Source organism: Zeus faber (genome assembly GCF_960531495.2).
Source record: "Zeus faber genome assembly, chromosome: 15".
Classification (NCBI taxonomy): domain Eukaryota; kingdom Metazoa; phylum Chordata; class Actinopteri; order Zeiformes; family Zeidae; genus Zeus; species Zeus faber.
Window position 1 is genome coordinate 9505829 of NC_137194.1, and position 24298 is coordinate 9530126.

A 24298-nucleotide genomic window follows, 5' to 3' on the forward strand; every position below is an offset into this window, starting at 1 on the left:
GATGGTGGATAAGTTGCTGTAGAACAACGTCAGCAGGGTCTAGAGGTGCCTTAAAATCATCTCTGGTTACAAGGAACCCAACTCCCAGCCTCATCCCATTGCCACCCTGCACATCCACTGCACTTCCTGTCCAGAGCCCTACCCCTCCACCCAGAACCTCCAGCATACAGCCCCTGCCCCAATCCATCCCTCGCAACAAACCAGGTGAGGAAAGAACTCAGGAGGATTAAGGCCAGAAAGGCTGCGGGTCCTGTTGGCATCAGCTTAAGGCTTCTCAAGTCCTGTGCAGACCAGCTGTGCCAGATAGATGAGCACATTTTCAACCTGAGCCTGAAGCTGGGGAGAGTGCCACAGCTGTGGAAAACATCTTGCGTGATACCACTGCCAAAGACCCCGCACCCCAACGACCTCAACAGCTATAGGCTGGTGGCACTGACATGGCACCTAATGAAGACCCCGGAGAGGCTGGTCCTTGTCCGTCTCTAGCCCCTGGTGAGCCCATCAATGGACCCGCTACAGTTTGCCTATCAGCCTGGCATTGGGGTGGATGATGCTGTCATCTACCTCCTACATACAGTATATCCCTCTGTCACCTGGAAAAGCCTCAGAGCACTGTGAGAATCATGTTTTTTGATTTCTCCAGTGCCTTCAATACCATACAGCCTTTGAGGGAAAAGTTGGGAGTTGGGAGTGCACTGGGGTGGACCACCACCTCACATCATGGATCCTCAACTACCTCACAAATCGATCACATGTGATGATATGGGACTATTAGTCCGACATGGTTGTCTGCAGCACGGGGATCCTGCAGGCAACAGTTCTGGCTCCCTTCCTCTTCACCCTCTACACTGCAGACTTCACACACAACTCAGCTAACTGCCACCTGCAAAAGTTCTCTGATGACTTCCCAATCCTCGGCCTCATCACAGACGGGAGTACAGAGAACTGATCGAGGGCTTTGTGGATCGGAGCCAGCGGAACTGCCTCCAGATCAATGCAGGGAAAACCAAAGAGCTCGTGGCTTCCTCAGGTGCAAACACTCTCCTCCTATACCAGTGGACATCCAGGGAATGGACAATGAGATGGTGAACTCTTACATGTACTTAGGTGTTCACCGAAATAATCATCTGTACTGGACTGACAATACAAATGCACTTAACTATATAAGAAAGCACAGAGATGAGAACAAGACTCTATCTGCTGAGGAGACTCAGCACCATGCAGGATACTCTGACAGCATCGGGGCAGCTCCTTCAGTGACATGCTGCTTCACCCGCGGTGTGTGTAGGAGAGATACCGCAAGTCTTTTCTTCCGGCTGCCAATGTCAGACTTTCCAATCCACATTGCTCCTGGTAGACCACACACCAAAACCGATAATTCACTAATGTGCAATATCACTGTATAATATATAATGTGTACTGTTTATTTATTTATTATGTTTTGCTGTCTGTTTACTTTTTATGTTATTTGTAATTTAGTATTATTAATTTACTACTTCTTTATATTGTGCTATCCCTTTGCTGCTGTAACACGGCAAATTTCCTCGCTGTGGGATCAAAGCACACCCCCAGAGCTTTACTCCCAATTCCATTGTATTCCCCTGTAAACTTCCACTGATTTCACCTCATCAGTAAACTAAAATCGGTTTCCGAACAAATTTGAGGGGCGAAATAACAATCCAGTTGCTGAATCTTCACTCATGTTAGATCTACAAGACCTTATATTAAAGTTTGTTCCAAATTCCGACGAGCACCGCAGGGTACAGTGGGGCTCTGGGATTTTTTTATTTAATTCAATTACGGAAACAAATAAAATAAAATAAATACATCTCGGGTTTTGTTTGGAGAAACATGGAGTGGATCGCGCACTACAGTGCAGCCCGATCGTGGCATGGGCACTTTAGGGATGCAATGGTACAGTATGTATCATGGTTTTGGGGCCACGGTAACAGTACGATTTTGCTATCTCTATATTTAAGGGGAATGAAAAAGTTAAAAGGTGTAAAAAATGTTTTTATAGTATTCTGCCATTAATAACTAGTGTAATGCTCTGTGTGTATGACTGTTGGGGGGTTAGGGTAAGGCTCTTTGCTTCAATACTGGCGGGTCCGATCGCACTCCAGGCGTGGGTGGAGTTACTCAGATGGATGCGTTTCTAATTCTACTTAAGTGACGTTTATCACTGCAATGACGTATATTAGGGCAGAAAAACGGCTCATTTTTGAGGACATGTTTCCTGAAATTGACAGCTCACAATAAACTGACTGGGTTGTCTGATTTCACAGTTTGTGTATTAGTAGACCCATCAGAGACCCACATGTAGGTGCACAATCACTGAAAAAGGTGAGTATTGCATAATAGGTCTCCTTTAAAAAAGGATTATCTTATCTTATCTTATTTGAGTCTTTCACTCACACACACGATGACAGCTATGAGTCTACAGCATGAATACCCTGGACTACCTTGTGTTACGCATGGGGAGACCTCCAACAGGGTCTCCCCATCACGCGTCTGATTGCAAAATCCCCGTTGTGCGTTACGCGTACTCGGTTGGGGGTCTCCCAATGTGTTTCTTCAGAGGAAGCTAATTCAGATCCGGGGAAAGGAACAAAAGGTCGAAGGTCCTCACAAGACGGAGCAGGAGACGGCACTCAATGGGTTCGCAATTAACGTCCTATTCCAGGACATGTCGTATCAATAACTCATATCCATCGCTTTTTACTACAGCCCCGCACAGAGGAAGGCCTGGCGATCGGTTTTTGGGGGTAACTCATACAATTCTGCTCTTTTTTTTTTTTTTTTTTTTTTCGCTCCGTGGAACAGGCGGCGTTGACGAAGGGCTAATGTATTTTTAATTCCTAGAGACTTGTAGGCTTTAGCAGGTCGCTCTTCATCTTCTAAGAAGGTCTCGGCCGCCTCCTCGGGATCTCCGCCTAGAGGTTCATCTTTTAAAAGCGGAAAGCGTTTAGATGATGAGTAACGGGGCTTAAAGCGGAGGATTTGCAAGGCCAGTCGTTTTGCAGTGTGCTAATTGATTCACCATGACGTGTGTTTAATCCAAGGACCGCGCTTGATCGTGATATCAGATGATTTGATCAAGTGGAACATGACGGCAGGTAGATTGTGTCGAGTTGTTCCATTTTTTCCTCATACAGAGCCGAACGTTCACATTGAATTTGACATTCTTCCCAAAGTGTTTATAACACGGGCAGCAGCGTTTTGTTATTTTCATGAACGTTGATGGAACAAATTTCTGGAAGTTCTCAAACCCCGACGCTCACCGCTTTTTTATTTGTGTGGGAGTCTCTGCCCAGTGGTAGGGGTTTGGGGAGGGAGACAGAGTCTTTCTGGTGGTGGTTTGCCAACACGGCGAGAGGTTTTTTTTTATCATAAAGTTGAACAGAAAGGGTCGCTGGCCAAAAGGATAAATCATTTTCAATTATGATTTTGGGCGCAGGAGGAATGACGTTCCGCTCTGGTTCCTGGTCGGCTGATGAGCCCGTGTGCCACTCCCTCTCTGCAAGACAGACAAACAATAAGAGAGCTCCCTTCCCCGCGCCGGACCGAGCAGCGCGCTGATCGGTCCGACTCGGGGCAGCTGGGCGGCCGCAGGAGGGGAAGCCATGCTGCCGCCCGTAGCCGCGGCATGACCACGCCCCTCGGTCCGCCACATACCCCACCGCCCGACTTAGCGCGGGGAGCCGTCCGACCGGAGCTTCTCTCTCCCTTTCCATCTGCAGGCGCGGCTGGACCACGCCCCTGGGTCCGCCGCGAATTTGCCTCTGCCTCTCAGTGAATAACCAGCCGCTTTGACCTTTTTGTGATTTTATAATGCGTCGAGCTTTTTATCTCTGTGCATTTATTATACAACTTTGTCTGTCTATCTTTTATTTTTTCATTACCTTTTATGTCTTATGTAAAGCACTTTGAATTGCCCTTGTCGATAACCTGCGCTTTCTAAATACTGTAAACGTGGCTCGTCCTGCTTTACAAGGTAAAAGAAAAACACTCTAAAAGCTAGAAGAAGGTTCGAGAAGCTACTTAACTTTTTACGTCTTGCCTGTATGCCCGCATGCCAACCATATTTGTTTTCACAGACATTTTACTGGCCTCTAACCCTGCCTTTTGAAGATGCCATAGATGGAATAGAATTTCATTTTCACAGTGTTTTCACACGTCTCAGGATTACTTACTGGGATTGTTTTTCTTGGAATGTTTGTGTTATTTTTTTTGGATCTTAATTAGGAAATTCACATTCCCACTATATCCAACTTATTTTTTGTTGTAGATATATATATAAATGTATACATGTACGATTCTTTTTTTACATTTATATATTTTCCATGTCTTTTATTCAAATATATTTTTGTACATTTTGATTTTTATAAATCATAATTGATAATTTTTATTATGGAAATTGGGGCCGTAGTTCGTAGTTTAGCCGGACCTTGCATCGCTGGGAACTGAACGCCTCGCTCAAGCTTTCCACATATCAGGCTTTAAATCCCGAGCTGTAACCTCGCTATGCCCCGGAGCGTAATGGGTTCACTGGAGAGGGGATAACGTACGTACACGTACTTATTGATCCTCCAGCGGTATTAGACATGTATTACCTTTTTCAATCGGTGCCGGGGATTCACAAAGCCACTGGGCGTCGTCATCACTACTCCTCAGCCTCCTCAGCAAAAGCCCTCCTTTGTTCCGCCAAGAAGAGGAAAGTCTCCCTGCCGTCTTCTTGTATGTTCCGGGGTCGAGCGTGCACAGCACCATCTCCTTTTCTTCTCTATTTGCCTTAAAATAAAGTAAGCCACGGAGAAATCGTCGCCTTCCTCCTCCTCCGCCGTGAGACGTCACCGACCATGTTTCTTTTGGTTCTTCCGCCAAAAAAAGTGACGCGCCGTCGTTTCCGTGTCTCCTCCCCGAGCTCACCCGCTCCCCCTCCCGGCGTAGGAGATCCATTTTCCGTCACGGGTGGAGCGCAGCGTAGCCGGCGGAGCCTTCAGTCGCCGCTTGAACCCAGTCTGAAAGTCTCGGATCCGTCGGTAACTCACACTGCGGGATCACGTGCTACAGAAGCGACGCTAGAAAACCCACTTTCCCAAGAATACATCTCAAGTACACAGGACGGCCCCACAATGCTTTTTTGGTTTTAGTCCAACATGGTTGTTCTTTGACGCGTACCGAGCCACCTGTGTGCCTAACAGGTTACCAGGCTAACTATCGGAAGGAAAACGGACAGTTCGGCATAAATTCTTTTTTTTTTTTTCCTGATAAAATGTTTTATATACCTTTTAAAATATAAGAAAGTCGATTTTTATCAGGTTGTCCACCTCGTTGATATTGATGCTGACGCGAACCATAACCACACCATTCAAAATGTTGCCTGCTCGGCGTGAAACTTTCCCACCTTTATTTCTTTTGGGGTCATTCGCAAACGACTCGTCGTGCGTGGGGAGCCGCTCCCGTCAAACTGCAGCCGGACGCACAGGCTGAGCTGAGTCGAACCGCTCGACTCACTGATTCAGAGCCGAGGTTTTTCCACCGTTCTGCAGCGCTCTGCGCTCGCGGTTATTCGTCAAATGTGTTCAAATTAAGCGGCGGAAACGTTTAAGCCCCCATGCATGACGGATCGGGCGGGGGTGTTTCACCGTCTAATTGATGTATTTTTTTTGCAACACGCCGTGCTGTGATAAACTGATATGCACGACGACATGCAGAGCTCCAGCCCCAACCGGACATGACTCACACCCTGCGTTTTTTTGGGGTTTTTTTTCGGCTTTTTCATGGAAATAACTTTCCGAGAGTATTTTATTTGAAAACATATTTTCTCATCTTTTTCTTTTAATTCCCACCGGTCGCTCCTCGCTGGGGTAATTGAAATGTTTGGTGATGGACGCTTTGGGTTTTTTTTGACGGCGGCGTGAAAAAAAATAGATTACCCCGAGTAAATTGCGATGATGAAAGACTAAAGAAGAAAGGAAGGCCAACTCCCAGACTTCCAAATCGCTCATCCCGGCGCCTTCGGCCGTCGTGAGCAGGAAATGAACGACTCCACGGCTCCCAAAAATCCATGAGCCTCCTTGAATGATATCTCATAATTTGATGATTAAAGAACGTCTACGTGGCTTGTGTGCGTTATGATACACATTTATAATAACATACCGTTTCACTGGAGTTCAACGAAAAGGAGATTTTCACCAAAGCGAGGTGGAGGGAAAAAGGAAAAGGGCTTGTGTTTCATTTGTTTCAAGGCAAATGACATTTCTGCCCGAATGTGCTGTTGCTCTCTCCGTTCATTTGGGAGAAAAAGAACAAAATTTGCGGCGGCGCTCCTTTCCACCCCGACGTGATTTTTCTCTTAAAGGCCTTTTCTCTCCTTTCATCCTCCCGTCCTTGAGTCCTTTGAGAAAGCGATTAAAGAACGGAACGAAATTAATGTCATATGCAGATGTCCTCATTCACCACTCACCGCTCATCTTTTTTTTTTTTTTTTTTTTTTTTTTTTTTTTTTTGGATGTTCATATTTTCCGCACGACTTCAGAGTCCTCGCAGCCCAGCAAAAAGAAATGGCTTCCAAGGCTTAGAGTCATAAAGTCATTTTTTTTATTTTATTTTGTGTTGCTGTTTTGTTTTCTTTATCTATTGTTGACCTTGGGATCACGGTGTTTATGATAACCGTCCAATTAATTCCTCGAATATGAAAATATCAACATTTCTCGTGGGCTTTATGGGGATGAAGTCGTGTGGAAATTTCATTTGAAAGGGTCTGAATGAGAGCATTGTTTGGGGAGAAACGGGTGCGTTTCGCCTGAATGGAGACGAGATGGTCACCAGCGCTCCCACGGTGGAATATTACCCAAATTAAACTAATTTCAATGCCGCACAGACGGTCAATAATGCTTTTAGTTCTTCGTTTTCATACTTTTCGGCGGCTCCTTTTGGTAGAAAAACACCCAACCTACCGCACATGCCGACGTCGTGCCAATACTTGGATTACTTACTTTTATTATCACAGTACTCACTCAATGTATGAAACTTAAAGAAAACTGACACCCACCATCTAAGAGCCATTCGATTTATAAACCAATAATATACACGGACCAATCTACGAATGGAAGAAAATGGAAAGATTGGTGGTTTATGCAATCCACATGTTTTATTATTATCTTTTAATCTTTTAATACTTCACCTTTTGAAAACTTTATCATTTAATATCTATAAATAATCATACCACCATTGCAGAATTTAGAGAATGTAAAATAATGACTGTTTTGGTCATAGATTCACTGTCGTCTCCCTAAATATAGTATAGACACTCAATCATATCCAACCATGCACTGTATATCTCAGACTGAGCTCCGTCAGATTCAGGGTCCTTGATGGGAAAAGGCGTGACAATACCAAAATCACACTCTTATTTATATCTCACCAACAATGTAGTTAATAAAGAACGTAAATACATCTTTATATTTAGCTTTTTTTAAAGCAAGCGGTTCATTACAAGAAAAATTGAAACCGAAACACTGTTAAAACAAAACCAAAATCTAAATAAAAAACACAATGAGATGGGAGTTACAAACAAAACAAACAGATGATTTTAAGTGAAGGGAGCTTTCTCCTTCCACTACTATAAATCCCAGGTGAATATGATTGACTGTGAGTATACTTATTGTTTGTTTGTTTTTTTTTTTTTTTTTTGCTTTTGTTTTTTTGTTTTTGTTTTTTTTTCTCCAGAGTTTCCGTCTTGGACAACGGGAGCCTCCGGATCTCCAACGTTTCCAAGCTGGACACTGGCCTGTACACGTGCGTGGCCAGGAACCAGTTTGGGGTGGCGAGCAGCGCCGGCAGCCTCCTGGTCAAAGGTACCAGTTTGTCGCAGGGAGATGCGGACTGGAGCCACCGTTTCGACGACTTGCAACGTGACTTGACGGAAAATTAAATGACTTGAGACCTCGACTTGGACTTGGAAGTGGAAGAGTCGTGACTCGACTTTGACTTGAGACGCGATGACGCGAATGACTTGTCCGTGTTCGCTTTCACGCACCGAAACCTTGAGCTAAAACGCCGTCGGCAAGCAGAAAGGCACTCCGGCTGGGGCTGGGCAGTCCCCCTCACCTTATGTTGTGGCGGCCCGGTAGCAGAGGGACAGAATTTTGTACTAATCCGTGAACGTTGCCGTCGTGCAATTTGAGATTTCCTCATCAAACACAAGCTGGTTGTGAAAAAAGGATATTAACAAGGGACAGTGTGTGTTTTTTTTTTTTTCTTTTCCCCGTGAAGCTCCGAGTGCCGTGAATGGTCCGCGAAGCACCGTGCGCCTCCGCATTTTGTTTACATTCGCGCCCACGTGCAGTTAACGTAAAGCACGTTGACTCCAAATTAAGTTACGTAATTGCCATGAACGATTTGCGACGTCGCGATGGAAACGGTATAAAAGCCTGAGCAATGCCAGTGTTTATTTTGCTTTTTTCGACCACATCGGGATCAGCAGTTATGCGCCCGGTGTGCCCCGATTTTCAAATATGTAGAAACAAAAAAGCATTGATTATTTATCCCGTGCTTGTGTGTTTTACGCTACTTTTGGATTCCTCACCAAAATAAGCGCAGCCCGAGTTGGCATTATAAATCCATCCGTGTTTGTTTACACTCGTGTTTTAGACACCGACACAGCTCTCCGAGTAGTAAGCGATGCTGCGTTCACTGGAACTCGGGAAAAATAAATTAATAATTGAATATTCGATTTTGAATATTCGATTTAATTCTTTTACATTTTCTATCTATCAAAAAGTACTTTGTGTTTTTATTCTTATTTATTTTTATTATTGTTTTTATTATTATTTATATTTTATTATTTATTATTATTTGGTTATAAGGTCAAATGTTCTCAAATATAGATACTTTAATAAAATATAAGTTTTTCAAATACATTCGGTCAAAACATCGGTAATCTGTGGTACGACTCTCCAAAATCAGGATCGGCATCGAACCCAAGAATGTGCATTGTGATGATTGGACGACTGCCCTGTCAGTCACGCTCCTCACTACCCAATGTTTTTTTTCAACCAGAAGCACTCGTCACCCTCCCGCTGGTTGCACACACACAGTATGATAGGATCGCATCATCATGGAGGCCGTGACCGATTCAAAAATTTCATTCAATCGTTCGAAAAAAATTCATTTGATCAAATTACTTTTGTGCACATCCCTTCACGACCTCTTGTGATACCCTGCAAACACACTGACAGACGGACAGGGGCGGAGTGTAACAAAGTTTTAAGTTGTAGTCTCGCTGTCTTTATTTCACTGTTTAAAAAGCCATGGGGAGCGAATATTCTTTTGAGAAGAAATTAAGAAATGTAAGCTTTTGTGGAGTTGTTTGTTTTTGTTTGATTACATTTATTTCACTTAATATCAATAATTATAGTACAAATTAAATTGATTGTGATACTTTTTGAAAATGTTAGATAGAATGGCCAATAATATAATTATTAGACAGGTACTTATACCTTGTCTTTTCTCTTTATAAAGACTGGATACTGCAGGAGAGACCTGACTTGGGACTTGCCTTTACTAAGGACTTGAATTGCCTTTACTAAGGACTTGAATTGCCTTTACTAAGGACTTGAATTGTCTTTACTAAGAACTTGAAATGCCTTTACTAAGGACTTGAATTGTCTTTACTAAGGACTTGAATTGCCTTGACTTGACAGAAGCTGTGACTTGAACTGACTTGAAAAATGACTTGGGACTTTCATAAGAGGGACTTGATCACATGTCTGTTGACCCAGATCTTGACTGTGACCCCTGGGAAAGGATAAATAAGATAAGATAAGATGAGATGAGATGAGATTGAAGATGAGATTGAAGATGATAAGATAAAATAACTTTTTATTGATCCCTTTAGGTGAAATGCAGGAATTGCAGCAGTACAGAATGAGAAGAAGATAAGCACTAAATGCACTATATACAGTACATCCGTAAAAATAAAAAAGTAATAAACAGCTCAAAAAAGTAAGATAAAATTAGTAATAAGTAATAAAGTAATAATAAACTGCTCACAAATATAAAATTTTTCAGTAAAGTGCAGATATATAGGATATCAAATATGAGCAAAGTAGCATTGAAATATGTAATAAAGTGACAGCATTGTTATTAATACTTGTTATAATTGTAAAATATCTGTTAAATATAATTGTTAAATATATCTTTCTAATAATCTATTAATATTATCTATTAATTATTATCTCTAATTCCATTTCCTAAAGCCAAAAACCAAAAATAACTGCCTGAGTTTTCATACCACCCACTTGGCTCTGTTTTGTTTTTCTTTTTTTCAAACGAGGAGAATTAGTTTTGATTTAAACGCTTTCCATGTGTTTTTTGTTTTTTTTGGGGGCGGGGGCGGCGAAAAATTTAAATCACCCAGCGAAATTACATCAGAAGAGCTGCCAGATACAACCGACTACGTCCTGCTTTATTTTAGGTACACTAGTATTATTAATTATAATTCACTGAATTGGATTTGACAGAGTGCGGTCGAGTTGCACAGTAGGTAGTCTTTTTTTGCTGTTTCACCTGAGATGCAGTGTAATTTTGATTGGCTGCAGGGAAGCGTGAATCGTGGCCTTTAGACTCATCTTAATGTTTAATTCATTTTTGGGGGAGGGGGGTTTGTTTAAGATTTGACTCACATCGAATTCCTCCGAGCAGAGTCAACAGCAGTTCTATTAGAACGCCTCCTCAGCAGCTTTGAATTGCAAATTGGTTTGTATAGAAACTTACATCCAGTCCTTTCCTACCCTATGGCATGTAACACTGGCCCTTTCACTCATACCGTATGTATAGTATAGCTCATGTTGGGAGATATGTATTCATGAAATTCACCCCCTGCCACCTTCTCGATGGAGTCAATACCAGCCGAGGTGCCGCCGCCGTTTGACATTGATACAAATCCAAGATCCACATTCAGGCCGAGGGAAACTTTGAGTTCTGACGCTGAAAAAGAAATAACTGGGTAACTCCCAATGATTCAGCTACAGTTTCGTCTACCAGCCGCCCCCCCGAGTGGCCTTTCAGGGACCTCCGGCACAGAGACACAGAAGACGGGGGGTTGTAAACACCAGTTTATCGTAGAGAGTGGGCCAGCTGGAATTAGCCCAGGAGCATATCGACATATGTCATGACACGGGCTCCAGTCCTGAGTGTGTGTGGGGACGGGGGTTTTACCTGCTGCTTGTTAGACCAGCCACCGAGCAACGGGTATGCAGCCACTCTGATCCCAATCACGCAGATCCAGGTCAGGTGTGGCTGCTCAAACCACACCGTCCCCCCGCCACACGTACGTTTTCAGATGTGTCATAGTCACTGTCCATCTCGAGGAAGAGGAGCAGCAGCATGTCACATTCATGTATTCGTTTGGGATTTTGGGCACAGCCCCCCCTGTCTTATCTTATCTTGTTTTATATTTTCTGCAATACATCAAAACAATAAAACCTCCAATAATATGAAGGACGACTGTAGCAATAGTTTGGATTAGATCAGATTGGATTGAGTACTTCATTCGTACCCCGGTAGCAAACTTTGCAGCCGTTCGCGATTAAAAAAATAAATAAAACTCCTATTGACAGTCAGCGAGTGTAAAAGGAGTACATTTTGCATGTGTGGAGGACAAACTAAATACGCTGGGGTAATGACAAGACGACACACAGCCGGGGGGGACACTGAGAACATCTGCAGGACAACCAAGGGAACAGAGGACCCGGAGGAAAGAGAGAGACAGAGACAGGACACAAGCAACACAAAACTATATAAACTAGGGAGAGGGGGATAACAACAAGAAACAATAGATTTATAACAAACACAGGGCAAAATCATGACAAAAGCAGTGGATATGAACAATGAAAATACAGTATATATGACGTATATGTCATTTCTATACATAATTACATTACACATACATCAATATGCTTTAAATATATATATAAAGAGTTGGTACCAGTGGTTTAAACCAGAAAATGCTGCTATGCAGTTTGCCACGTTGTGGCCAAGGGGCCAATTTGTGATTTCCATACAATCCTGAGAGAAAAATAAGGTCTGGTAGTGAATGGAACAGTTTACAGCACAAAGTTTACATCTCCCCTCCCTTTTTGGGAATCGGCTGCCAAGCACTGTTACAACCGGCTGCTCCTCCAGTGTCCAGCGCGCCGCAGGTAAACAAGCATAGACCTTTATCTTTTAGGTCTACAGTACTTTACACGTTCCACATCAGAATCTGGATGGAATTTGTCGCGGTGAGGATTGGAGCGTTTGTCTACAGACAATTGGCATTAAAAGAGCAGCATGAAATGTGTGTGTGTGTGTGTGTGTGTGTGTGTGTGTGTGTGCGTGTGCGTGTGCGCGTGTGTGCGTGCGTGTGGGTATACATATATAATACATAAACTAGATATAATTCAAATATAAAAATGTAATGATGATAATAATAATAATGTTATTATTATAAATATTATTATGATAATCATAGTAGGAATACAATTTAATACAATAATAACTAAAATTTGAATTTAAAAATGCCCAAAAGAAAAACAGTTTACCAATTCACCAATTTATAAAGTGGTGGAAAGTAAAAAAGTACAAGTACTAAAAAAGTATGTATGTATTCTATCTGTCTATCCATCTATTGACATTGTTAGTGTCTGTACTTACCTTAGTATTCAGTTTTGGAGACTTTCGTCTTTTTCTCCACTTCATTTTAAAGCAAATATCTGTACTTTTTACTCAACAACATTTTAATTTTTTGAAAATTCCAGATATATATATATATTCATATTTGTATATATTTATAAATAACTGGCACCACCTATACTATTTTTTGGTAAATAGCAACGAGGATAAAAGGTACAGTCGCACTTTTTTTCCTATTCTTTATTTTCATAGACTTGTCATATCGGGGCACAGGATATGACGAGTACTTTTCCTTTCATTACTTTCAGTGCATTTTACAGCTAAGTACTTTTCCTTCAGTTGAAATACCAGCATGGTACTTTTAAACTTTCATTCATATAACATGGTGTATTCAGTGAAGACTCTTAGTCCTCCTCCCCGACCCGTGTGTTTTCCTCTAGAGCCGACCTCCATCACCAGCCCGGCGGGGCACCTGGACGTGACGGTCGGGGAGAGCATCGTCCTGCCCTGCCAGGTTTCCCATGATGCAACACTGGAGCTCAAGTTCACCTGGTTCTTCAACGAGCAGCTCATCGCCTTCGGCGCGCACGGCGGCTACTTCGAGAAAGTCGGCACCGTAAGCGCTCGCTCGTGCTATTTTGGGTCGTCTGTGGTAGCCGTTTTTTGGGGGGGTTTTGTATTTGTTTTTGTTTTCGTTTTTTTTTTGTTTTTGTTTTGTTTGGTTTTGCCTGCGCTCATCCGTCTCGCCGGAGTTTCGGCCTATTCATCAGCCGCAGGAAATAATTGCCGTCAAAAAAAAAACACACCATCCCAGCCCATCCCCTTCTTCTCTCTCTGTGACCATGAAAAATCTTACCTAAAGTGACATTTTCATGAACGCACTTAAATGAGAGCCATTAAGATAATGATGAACATATTTACCATTCATTCCAGCGTGTCTGTTTCTCTCAGGAAGCAAGAATATTAAAATCCGTGTTCATTATGAATCATATCAAATCCATTCATTTGTGTGTTTGCCTGTTCCGCTTTTTGATAACGGCTCCCTATTGACAAAAAAGCGGCACCCGAGGAATCCGGGCTCAGCCATGCGTTGCGTTTGATCATCTAGCTCCGAATACATTTCTCTTTTAATTAGGGAAAACCAATTATAAGGTCCGGGGTTTCTTTATCGCATCCGCTCCACTCCCCCGTTCATTGTCATCATGAGCGGCGGCGAAAAAACGGAAAAACCGAAATAACTTGTGTTTCCCTCCACGGTTCATTTGAGAAGCGCGTGTAATCCACATGGCGCCGACGCGTCGGACATCAAACTCTTTTATTTCTCCATCATGGCTGAAGGCTGAAACATGGTGCAGTGGGAGTATTTTGTTTGTTTGTGTGTTTGTGTGTGTGTGTGTGTGTGTGTGTGTGTGTGTGTGTGTGTGTGTGTGTGTGTGTGTGTGTGTGTGTGTGTGTGTGTGTGTGTGTGTGTGTGTGTGTGTGTGTGTGTGTGATCTGGTTTTCTGTGTAAACGTCTGGGATGATGGAGCGGGGAGCGTTTTCAAACAGATTAGGGCTTAATTGTAACGCGCTGTAGCCGTGAATCATTGGCTCTGACGGCTCAGACGTTGAAGCGACAAGGCGGCTGCTTTCCCTGGCCCAGAGCGTGTTAATTCCACTGATTCTCTCTCGACAGTGACTGTGTTGCGATATTTGAGTCCCGTTGATTGGGTAAACAAGCGCTTTTGACTGATTCCGCTCTGGCGGGGATCTTGTTCGGTTGTTGCTGTTGTTGTCTTTTTTTTGGGGTGGGGGGGTTACAGCTTTAAAATTAATGTCGAATTAATAATGCAGCTTGCACAGAAAGCCTCGAGCGGCGCTGATTAAATGGACTGTTTGGGAGAAACAGTCACCTGCGTCTGATGCTGGTGGCAAAGAGACCGGCACTGTCGATCAGTGGCGCTCCACCGGTCGGTCCCCACCCAAAACTGGGTTGGGGGTCCAGGGGTCTATATCTGAATGTCCACTTCTGAATGGGAATGATAATGGATGGATGGATGGATGGATGTGCAGATGGATATGTGGGTGGATGGACAGATGGATTAATGGGTTGATAGATGGTTGGGTGGGTAGGCGAGTGGATGGACGAATGGATGATTAAATCGGTAGCGGATGAACTGATGTGTGGATGGATTGATGGATGGATGGATGGGTGGATGCACATATGGATTGATGCGTGGATTATTGGATGGACGGTGGGTAGATGGATGGATGGATGATGGATGCATGGATGGATACATGGGTGGATGGATGGATTTGTGATTGGATGGGTGGTAGGGTAGCTGAATGGATGCATGATTGGATGGCTGAATGGATGGGTGGGTGAGGTGAGTGGATGGATAGATGCATAGATGGATGGATGGATTGGTTTGCTCTATGATCATGCTGCTATTGTAGATGATGCTACAGGTTTTGTAGCATGTAGCGTCCACATGGAAGAGGTGTTTTATTCTGTTTTTTTATTATTTGATAAATCTGTGTGGTTCTAAATAAGAAGCTGAATTATATTATATTATATTATATTATATTATATTGTATTGTATTATATTATATCGTATTATATTTTACTGGCTCACTGCTTTTGGTGACTCTCTGTTACTTCAGAGAGGGAAGTAAAGACTGACTGACATGACTCTGTTATCAGTTTATCTCCACCCGCCCGGAGGAAACTACCACAACACCCGTCCACTATCCGCCAGTTCAATCGATTTTCAATTGTTTAAAAAAAAAAAAAAAAAAAAGTCTTTATCACAGTGAAATTGTATTTGGGGAAAAAAGGAAGCCTCTAGCTCAAGGAACATGTTCAGAAATTAAAAACAATCACTCAAAGTAATGAAAAGAAATTGATCGGCACAGATGTTCAATATCTTTGGTGATCATGTAGAAGCGTCTAAAAAATGTCTTCGCCAAGTGCCAGTTTCCAGGAAATAATCAAAAATAAAAGAAGAAAAGGTACAGTACAGTAAGTTTGAGTTTCAGCTCCGCTGGCCTTGAGTCAGACATTCCGGTATTTACGGTATTCTCTGGTGTTTTTGGGCTTTTTCATGTTTCCATGGCGCTACCCAGTTAAAATTCACTGATTCGCGAGAACCGGTGCGAATGGGCTTCACTAATCACAGATTCACCCTCACAAATCACCAGTTGCCATGATGACGCCAACGCACGGCGTTCGGTTTTTTACCACGCCCACATTGTGCGAGACCATGCCCCCAATTTGTCAAAACTTGAGAATTTGCGAAAACCTTAGTTGGAAAGCTGAGCAACTCTAAACAGCTGAAACTTTACAGTTCACACCTAATAATACACTCATCTTTGAATGGAGCGGACGTCTGCAGACTAAATGGAACGGGGTGGAATGCAAGGAATGGCGATGTAAAAGAAAGAAAGGAAGAAAGGAAGAAAGGAAGGCTTTTTAATTCGCCGCCAAGACACATCTTCACAATCCGTCACGACAACCTCCGCTCGCTTAGTTGTTGAGTCCTTGGAACAGATCCAAGGACCCAAGACGCAACCTCCCATTTTTTCATACAAGGAACGACGGAAGACATCGCCGTGACATTGCACTCGTATTTCGAGCACTTTTATTTAAAGTCCCTGTACAGTGAATTCAGTTATTTGTTTCGAAAGACATTATACATGATAGAAAACATTGTTGTTGAAAACATGTGAGATGACTGAGCCATGTCGTGCTGAATTGTGGAGTTAGAGCATTAAACTGTTTCTCACCATTTTCGTGGTCCGGATTTTTTGGGCGGGGCTTTATCGTACCCCGGTGACGTAGAGCGGTCGCACTCGGCATGTCCCCTCCCCGAACACGGTATAAACACCAGGTGGGAACGTCGGAAACGGAGCATCAGTGGTGATAATGTTCTGGACCCCCGGAACAAAAAAAGAACCGTCCCGTCGGTTTGACCGTGCGGGGTGCGGTTACGTTAGCATTAGCTGCATGCTAGCAGGCCGTGGAGCCCTGACCTGGCCTGCGGAGGAGCCAGCAGGGGGCACCGGAGAGCGGGGAGTCCCGCAGCCAGACAGCGCGTTTTGAGGTTGAACAACTACACACACAGGACGATGGAGGAGTTCAGCACAACATTTAAACATGGAAGTGACTCCAATGTAAACGATTAGATATTATTTCACGGTTAATGTGATTGGGCGTGGTTTCAGCGTCTTCAGAGGACACGCCCCCAGCGTCTCAGAACAGGGGGAACTGACTTTTTTTTCCCACGATTTTGTAGCCTCATTTTTTATAGTTTGTGATTTTTTTTAATCATTCAGATTAGCCTGGGTGGTTAATAACACATTTATTCTGAGGTGTGACAAACTTAGAACACAAATATTATTATTATAATTTTTTTTTTACCAACCCATTTTGGAATTATTACATTGCCGTTTGTGTGTGTGTGTGTGTCTGTGCGTGCGTGCGTGCGCGTTTTCCCCGTCAATTTCGGTGTTGCCAGCGCTCTTCAGGTGACATCATGATCCGGAACATTCAGCTGAGTCATGCGGGCAAATATACCTGCGCCGTCCAGACCAAGGTGGACAGCGTCTCCATAGCGACCGACGTCGTGGTCCGAGGTAACATCAACATCCCCTGTTCTCCACATGCTCAAAATTATAATAATTATTAATAATTATTATATCTTTACGTTTCCCAATGTTTTTGCAGCCCGCTTGCAGTACCCACGTAGCCCACTCGTAGTTTCATTAAAGACCCTAAACTATTGTGAGGATTACTCTGAGAATGATTTGAAAATAGCTTGGAGTAATTCAAGATTTATTCAAGATTAAGTATGCAAGATTAACTGTACAGACATAATAATTTAAAACAACAATCTTGTTCCTTCACGATTCTGCGACGTCTAAATCGATGACCCAAAAGTGTAATTGAGTATAATATTCACTTTTGAAAAATGTATAACAATTTATTATTATAATTTTTTTTTTGTATTTGTTTGCCTTTTATTAATGTAAAGCATTTTGAGATGCATGTAGTGTATGAATGACGATAAAGAAATAAATGTTGTTGTTATTATTATTATTATTATTATTATTATTATTATTATTATTATAGGCCGCCCTAGTGGTTCATTGCTTAGCTAATAGTGGATTTCAAAAAGGAATTTTTTTAAATTTTTATCCGATACGAGTCACTTAAGTGCACCACAAAAGTTGGAGCATTTCAGTTTTTTCTTTCTCCTCTGTTAAAGTGGCAGGAGGAGGAATAAATTGCATTTTAATGTGACAAAGTAGCTTCAAAAATTGCAAGCAGCTGTTGCCTCCCTGAGATATTACCTCCCTAATCTTTCAATTACATCAACTGTAAGCATGAATAATTATCCTCCCACTCCCGTCTCCGTCTCCCTCCCTCCCCTTCCCTGCCTTCCCCTCACTCCCCCCTTCTTGTCGCCATTAATCTACGCGTCCTCCTCTGCGGATTTAACCGTGACTAATGGTCCATGCAGGTCCACCGGGCCCCCCGGTTGAGTTCCAAGTGACCGAGATGACAGAAACCACTGCCTCGCTGTCCTGGGGTCCGGGGCTGGACAACCACAGCCCTGTGCTGAGCCACACCATCCAGGCCCGAACGCCCTTCTCCCTGGGGTGGCAAGCTGTGACCACAGGTATTTTCTTCTTTGTAATGTATTACTTTCTCTGGCCTACATGTGGAGGAGAGCTTGAGTTGTTGTTGGTGATGGGAAAAAATAAATAAATAAATATATATATATATATATATATATATCAATTTATATTTTGTTGAGAGGTTACTTCTGCGTTTTTATTTTCGCCGTTTTTCAGTTCCCGAGGTGCTGGCGGGGAAGCATCTGTCGGCCACCGTCATGGACCTGAGCCCCTGGGTGGAGTATGAGTTCCGGGTCCTGGCCACCAACGCCATCGGCACCGGGGAGCCCAGCAAGTCCTCCAGGAAGGCCCGGACCAAGGAGATGCGTACGTGGACCAGAGTCACCGAAGCTGTTTCATTCATAACTCTGACATAACTCTGATATTAATATTAAATAATCTAAATTTAAAGTGGTAATCTGCTAGATTATTTTGTTAAAAGAAAATGAACATTTTGTATATGTATCCTATATTTATTCAGCTGGGACTTGACAAGACACATCCATTCAATGTATTTTGCCTTGTGCATGTGCTCTATTATGCTGTTATACATTGTTGGTGGCAGGCGGGGTCCGCCTTTCCCAGCAAAAATGCTGTTGACGATGATGTACCAGATTTCCTCAAATATAACCAGGAGTCCATTAAAAACTGGGTCTCTAATAAATGCCGGGGGCGTGGTCTACACAAACAAATACAAGCCTGCCTCAAATAAAGACAGAGGGAAAAACTGATCAGAGCTGCGGCGCTGCTCCGCTGCGGTGCTCCGCTCCCAAACACACCATATAAAAACAGTGTGTTTTTATTGTAGATGCATTTAATTAACTCCATTTCCAACTGCCGCATAGCACATCGCAGATCGCTGCTCGGAACAAATGCCCCGCTCTGAGCGCACTTGCTCCCCAGCACTCCAAGCAGGAAGTGGTGCGTTCAAGGTGAACTCGGAAAACTTTAATTCTCCCGTCGTCTACCACCACAAGTGCGACTTTTAGGGCAGATACCAGCTCTCTTATTTTTCACCATGCGTGTGTTTTCATAGCATGGCACCCAGAAGGAGGTTTGATTCAAAATTCATACTAAAATATGGTCAAATAATACTTATTAAACCGAGGGAATTAGATATAAAAGCCTACCTCTAATTTAAGCCTGCTTCCAATAAAGGCCTGGTTCCCTCTGCAGTTGAGGTAAATAAAGCTCCCGGTCACTATTTGAGGAGATACGGTATGTTCGGTTAATGGCTTTAAAATGGAAATGTCTCTACAGAGCATGTAGAGAAATTTAAGTATATAAATAATCGAAGTATTTACCTACCTGGCTCAATGACACCGAAGACATAATATACCTTCTGTATATGGACATTTGGCATTGCATGCAACATAATTTCTTTGATGCCCCGTAGCGTCTTTCAAATTTGTTTGGTACTGTAAAAGTATTGAATTTCGCCACCTGATCCTAGTGTTCCGGTTGCGGTGCTGGTGATGATAAATGATGTAAAACAATCCCTCTGCGGTTGCAGCTCCCAGGGTCACTCCAGCAAGAGTGAACGGCGGGGGAGGAGGTCGCTCAGAGCTTGTCATCACGTGGGAGGTAAAAACCTGCATTTACCTACTTTACTTTATTACCTTTAGACAACACACTCAACATTACTTATTATTATTAATTTGTAATTTGGAAAGATTAATCCAGTCAATGTTATCAATTTAAATCAAAATGAATTTGTTATTATTACAAATAAAATGTTAGTAGCCATCATTAACTCTTCAATGTTGGTCCATTTAGGAAAATTTCATGAAAAGAGTAAAAGCATATTCATATTCTAATAAGGATTGTGGGTAAAATAGGCAATAAAAAATATTTTTCTTAAAACAAGGTTGATATCATACAGAGCAAAAACTAATTATTACATAAATTTTGTAATATTTACGCAATTATTTATATTTGTTTCAAACCCTAAGGTTAACATTAAAAACTACACCTAATCCTAATTCTGTGACAAATGACATGAAAACAAAAAGAAGTCAAACGGCACCAAAAGTACCTAAAATCTGTGCTGCGTCACAAATGTGCTTTGTTTTTGTTGTACGACAAAGTAAAAATTTAGATTGTGAACGGTCTTGAAAGTCCTCACTTGGCACCCCACTGCAATGGCGGGGTTGCATCTTTTTTTTTACTTTGTTTGGTCACCGAGTGATATGGACGGTGGTGGGGTGAAAAGTTACATAACAGCTCATTGATATAATGTCAGGTATATCAAAAACCATAGCGGCACAAATTGTAATTTTTACGGCACAAATCAGCACAAACGCAGCATGGATGGCAATGATTTTATTCAAATTCTAATCACTTGGGGTGCCAACTCCATGGAGGTTAGTACGTGTACCAAACTCCGGCGCCGGCCAAAGAGTTTGTGATTCCCTGCTATAGGAAATGTGACGTTTGCTTAGAGAAATAGCTCAAATAGCAAGGCATGTGACCTTAGCTTCACATCCCTTCTATCCCCTATACCTGTTGGTGCCCAACCTTGAATTTAATAGACCATTCAATAGAGAAGAAGCTAAGCCAGTGTCCGGCTTTTATTTCATGCTGGTCCAATGCATTTTCAATTTGAATACATCCAGGGCCCCCACACCTTCCCCGCGGTGGTGTACTCTCTTCAGGTAGGTTTTAGTTTGAGTGTCCGTATCTCCCCATTCAGTTTTATTGGTTTAAATTTTGTTCTGTGCAGCAGGAGAAAAATCGGACAATCATACTCCGGGACGCGAATCAATCGATTAGTTTTGGTGTCTCTGAGCACGAAAAAGCATGAACCAAAATTGGCTAATACAATAATCTGCTGACAATGACTGTAAAATAATGAACAAAAACAATTTAAAAAATGAAAGCTGCAAGCAGCGATGACCGGGTCCTCCATGTGCAAGTGGGAGCCCATCAATCGGCAGGGAGGAGTTTGTGAAGGTACAGAGCATGAAAATGACTAAAAAGTGGGGGGAAAAAAAAAAAAAAAGGCGCGTAGACAGTGCCTTTTTTCCAACATGAAGTTCAATGCTTTTCCATGCCCACATCATGTCACGAAAACAAATTCTGTTAAAAAAAAAATTATCGTGAAGGTGTCTTGTAGACACTCGATCTGATAAATTGCCTAGGAGGGGTTCGCGAAAATACAAAGCATAAAAATTACCAAAAAGTGACCAAAATGGCACCTTTAAATAAATATGGCTGACTTCCTGTTGGGTGGTGGTTATTGTGGCAATTTTTTTCATTAAGTCAAGTGATCTTATATACGTGTACCGAATTTCGTGAGTTTTTGTGTAAAAAAAAAGTGGGCTTGATTCTTTTTAATTTTCAAAAGGAGCCATTTTCAACACCCGTGCACGGGACCCATAGAATATCAAATGACACACCCCGACCGAGTGTGCAAAGTTCTGCGTGTTTTCGAGTATCTTAAGACGCAGACGAGTACGACGAGACGAGTATCCAAAAACGCAGACTCAAAAAGGCTGAATAACCAGAAGAGCAAGAAGAAAGAACCAGAAGAACAAACGGAGCAATAACAATCGGGTAATACCCTAATAAGCCCGAAATGGACAATAGGCAAGATGCACTATACTAATCTAATTTCATTCTAATTCTCTATATTCTGTTGATTTTAGTCGCATTGTATTATTATTATTATTATTATTTTTAGCCTCAATGCCTCAATGCCTCTGTCAGCCTCCCAGCCCAGTTAAAACTTTGTGACCAAACCGATCTTTTTTTCCTCCCCTGTCAGCCCGTTCCCGAGGAGATGCAGAGCGGCCCGGGGTTCGGCTACGTGGTGGCCTTCCGCCCGCACGGCGCTCAGGGCTGGATGCAGGCGGCCGTCACGTCCCCCGACGCCTCCCGCTACGTCTTCAAGAACGAGAGCATCCCTCCGTTCTCCCCGTACCAGGTGAAGGTCGGGGTGTACAACAACATGGGGGAAGGCCCGTTCGGTCCCGTGACGACCATCTACTCCGCCGAGGAAGGTACGCGCCAGGGCTTGTATGACAGGAGGGGTTCGTTTTGAAGGATTCTGGTCCCTGTTTTTCAACACAGGCCTCATCGCTCATCCGCTCCAGTCATTTCAGAATCACAATCAGAATCCATTTATTTCACTACTCAGTGCGTTTGCATGCATTCAATGTCCTCTTTAAGGTTCTTGTTTCCGTCCAATTATCTGACAGTATTTGTGCAGTTATATACGCAGTTTGGATCCTCCGATCCACCATAAATTCATCGGGGCATGCTTGCACCGATTTCCAGTTCAGCTTAACATTAAGATAATCGGGGTAGAGTGTTTACATGACGCCTGCAATATTCAGAATATTGCTTTAACCCCATTGTGATCGGCTCATTCGAGTGATATTGTCGTGGTAAAGACCGGTGCTTTGCTGAACAGACAATTTGCATTAAAAATAATTAGCAGTCGAACAAAAATAAAAAATGAGGAATAGCAAAATGTACAAAAACAGCCAAATATAAATCTCAAATCAAATTGTGCAAAAAAATGATGTACTATGCACACTCAAATTTAATAGAATAAAATGTAAATGCGAAGTGGGTGTCATTTATAACTGTTCACCTGAATTCCTTGACGTCGAGCAACTGCAACTCTGCTGCAGCAGAGTTACGTCAAATCTCCTTTACGTTAAAGCTCCTTTTCAAAAAAAGGAGATTTAATTCCTTTCGGATTTATTTCCTTTGAGGCCGTATTGACCCGTTCTAAATGTAATGTTTACTTTTGTTATTGAGAAAAGGGCCTTTAAAAAAGCACCATTGTTCACATACCAGCTGATTTATGAACAAAGCCCAAAGCATGAGGTCAAGGGTCAACATACTTAATTAGGAAAATATCCAACCTGTTCATTTATCACATACTGTCGAAGGTTCATCTGAACATTCTTTCATTCATTCTTGTGTTATACAGAGGCAGCCACCTAGAATGGCTGGCTGGTCCTTGACAGGATAGTGTCCCTGCTTATCTGAATGGAATGAATGGATCCATCTGGCAGCCGGCTGGGGGTGGCCATTCTGAGTGGCTGCTGCTGTATATGCGTTCACTCTATAAACGAACAACCGCATGAGCCCTCTCACGCACCCAGTAGTGGTGAGTCGCTGTGGGTGGTGTAAACCAGTGGTGGTGTCTCCTCCGTCTCCATCAGAGCCCAGCAGAGCCCCCGGGCGGGTGCGGGCCCGGAGCATGTCGGCGTCGGAGGTGGAAGTCACCTGGAAGCCCCTGTCCTGGAGCAAAAGCCGCAGACGCATCCTGGGATACGAGGTCCGATCTATCTGTCTGTCTATCTATCTGTCTGTCTATCTTTCTGTCTTTCTGTCTGTCTGTCTGTCTGTCTGTCTGTCTTTCTGTCTGTCTATCTATCTATCTATCTATCTATCTATCTATCTATCTATCTATCTATCTATCTATCTATCTATCTATCTATCTATCTCTCTCTCTCTCTCTCTCTCTCTCTCTCTCTCTCTCTCTCTCTCTCTCTCTCTCTCTCTCTCTCTCTCTCTCTCTCTCTCTCTCTCTCTCTCTCTCTCTCTCTCTCTCTCTCTCCTCTCTCTCTCTCTCTCTCTCTCTCTCTCTCTCTCTCTCTCTCTCTCTCTCTCTCTGTCTGTCTGTCCGTCTACAGTATCTATCTCTCTCTCTATCTATCTATCTATCTATCTGTGTATCTCTCTGTCTATCTCTGTCTGTCATTACATCCTTCTCTCTCTCTCTCTCTGTCTATCTATCTGTCTGTTTTTCCCCAAGCAGCAGTTGACCTCTGCTGCTGTCTACACTATTATATTATTCTCTCATAATCTGATCTGTATAAACACGGTGAAGCCTCCGGAGAGTCGAAACCCACACGTCTAACAGTAAAACTATACGCCTAACCCATAATAACAATAATAATGATCATATTGTTTGCGATATGGATTTGGTGTGGGTGTATTA

At 42.8% G+C, this 24298-nt stretch overlaps 1 protein-coding gene across 1 annotated transcript in view; it reads left to right on the top strand.

The window, feature by feature from the left end:
* Positions 1 to 24298, top strand: part of cntn3a.1 (contactin 3a, tandem duplicate 1) — a gene marked incomplete at both ends in the record, with an annotated part of 105448 nt that overhangs the window by 75830 nt on the left and 5320 nt on the right. Inside the window, 8 exons of the mRNA XM_080014578.1 lie at positions 7735 to 7862; positions 13122 to 13297; positions 17178 to 17295; positions 18183 to 18341; positions 18517 to 18666; positions 19853 to 19923; positions 22106 to 22340; positions 23517 to 23632. Of these exons, the coding sequence (XP_079870704.1) occupies positions 7735 to 7862; positions 13122 to 13297; positions 17178 to 17295; positions 18183 to 18341; positions 18517 to 18666; positions 19853 to 19923; positions 22106 to 22340; positions 23517 to 23632 (1153 nt within the window). The remainder of the gene's footprint in view (positions 1 to 7734; positions 7863 to 13121; positions 13298 to 17177; positions 17296 to 18182; positions 18342 to 18516; positions 18667 to 19852; positions 19924 to 22105; positions 22341 to 23516; positions 23633 to 24298) is intronic.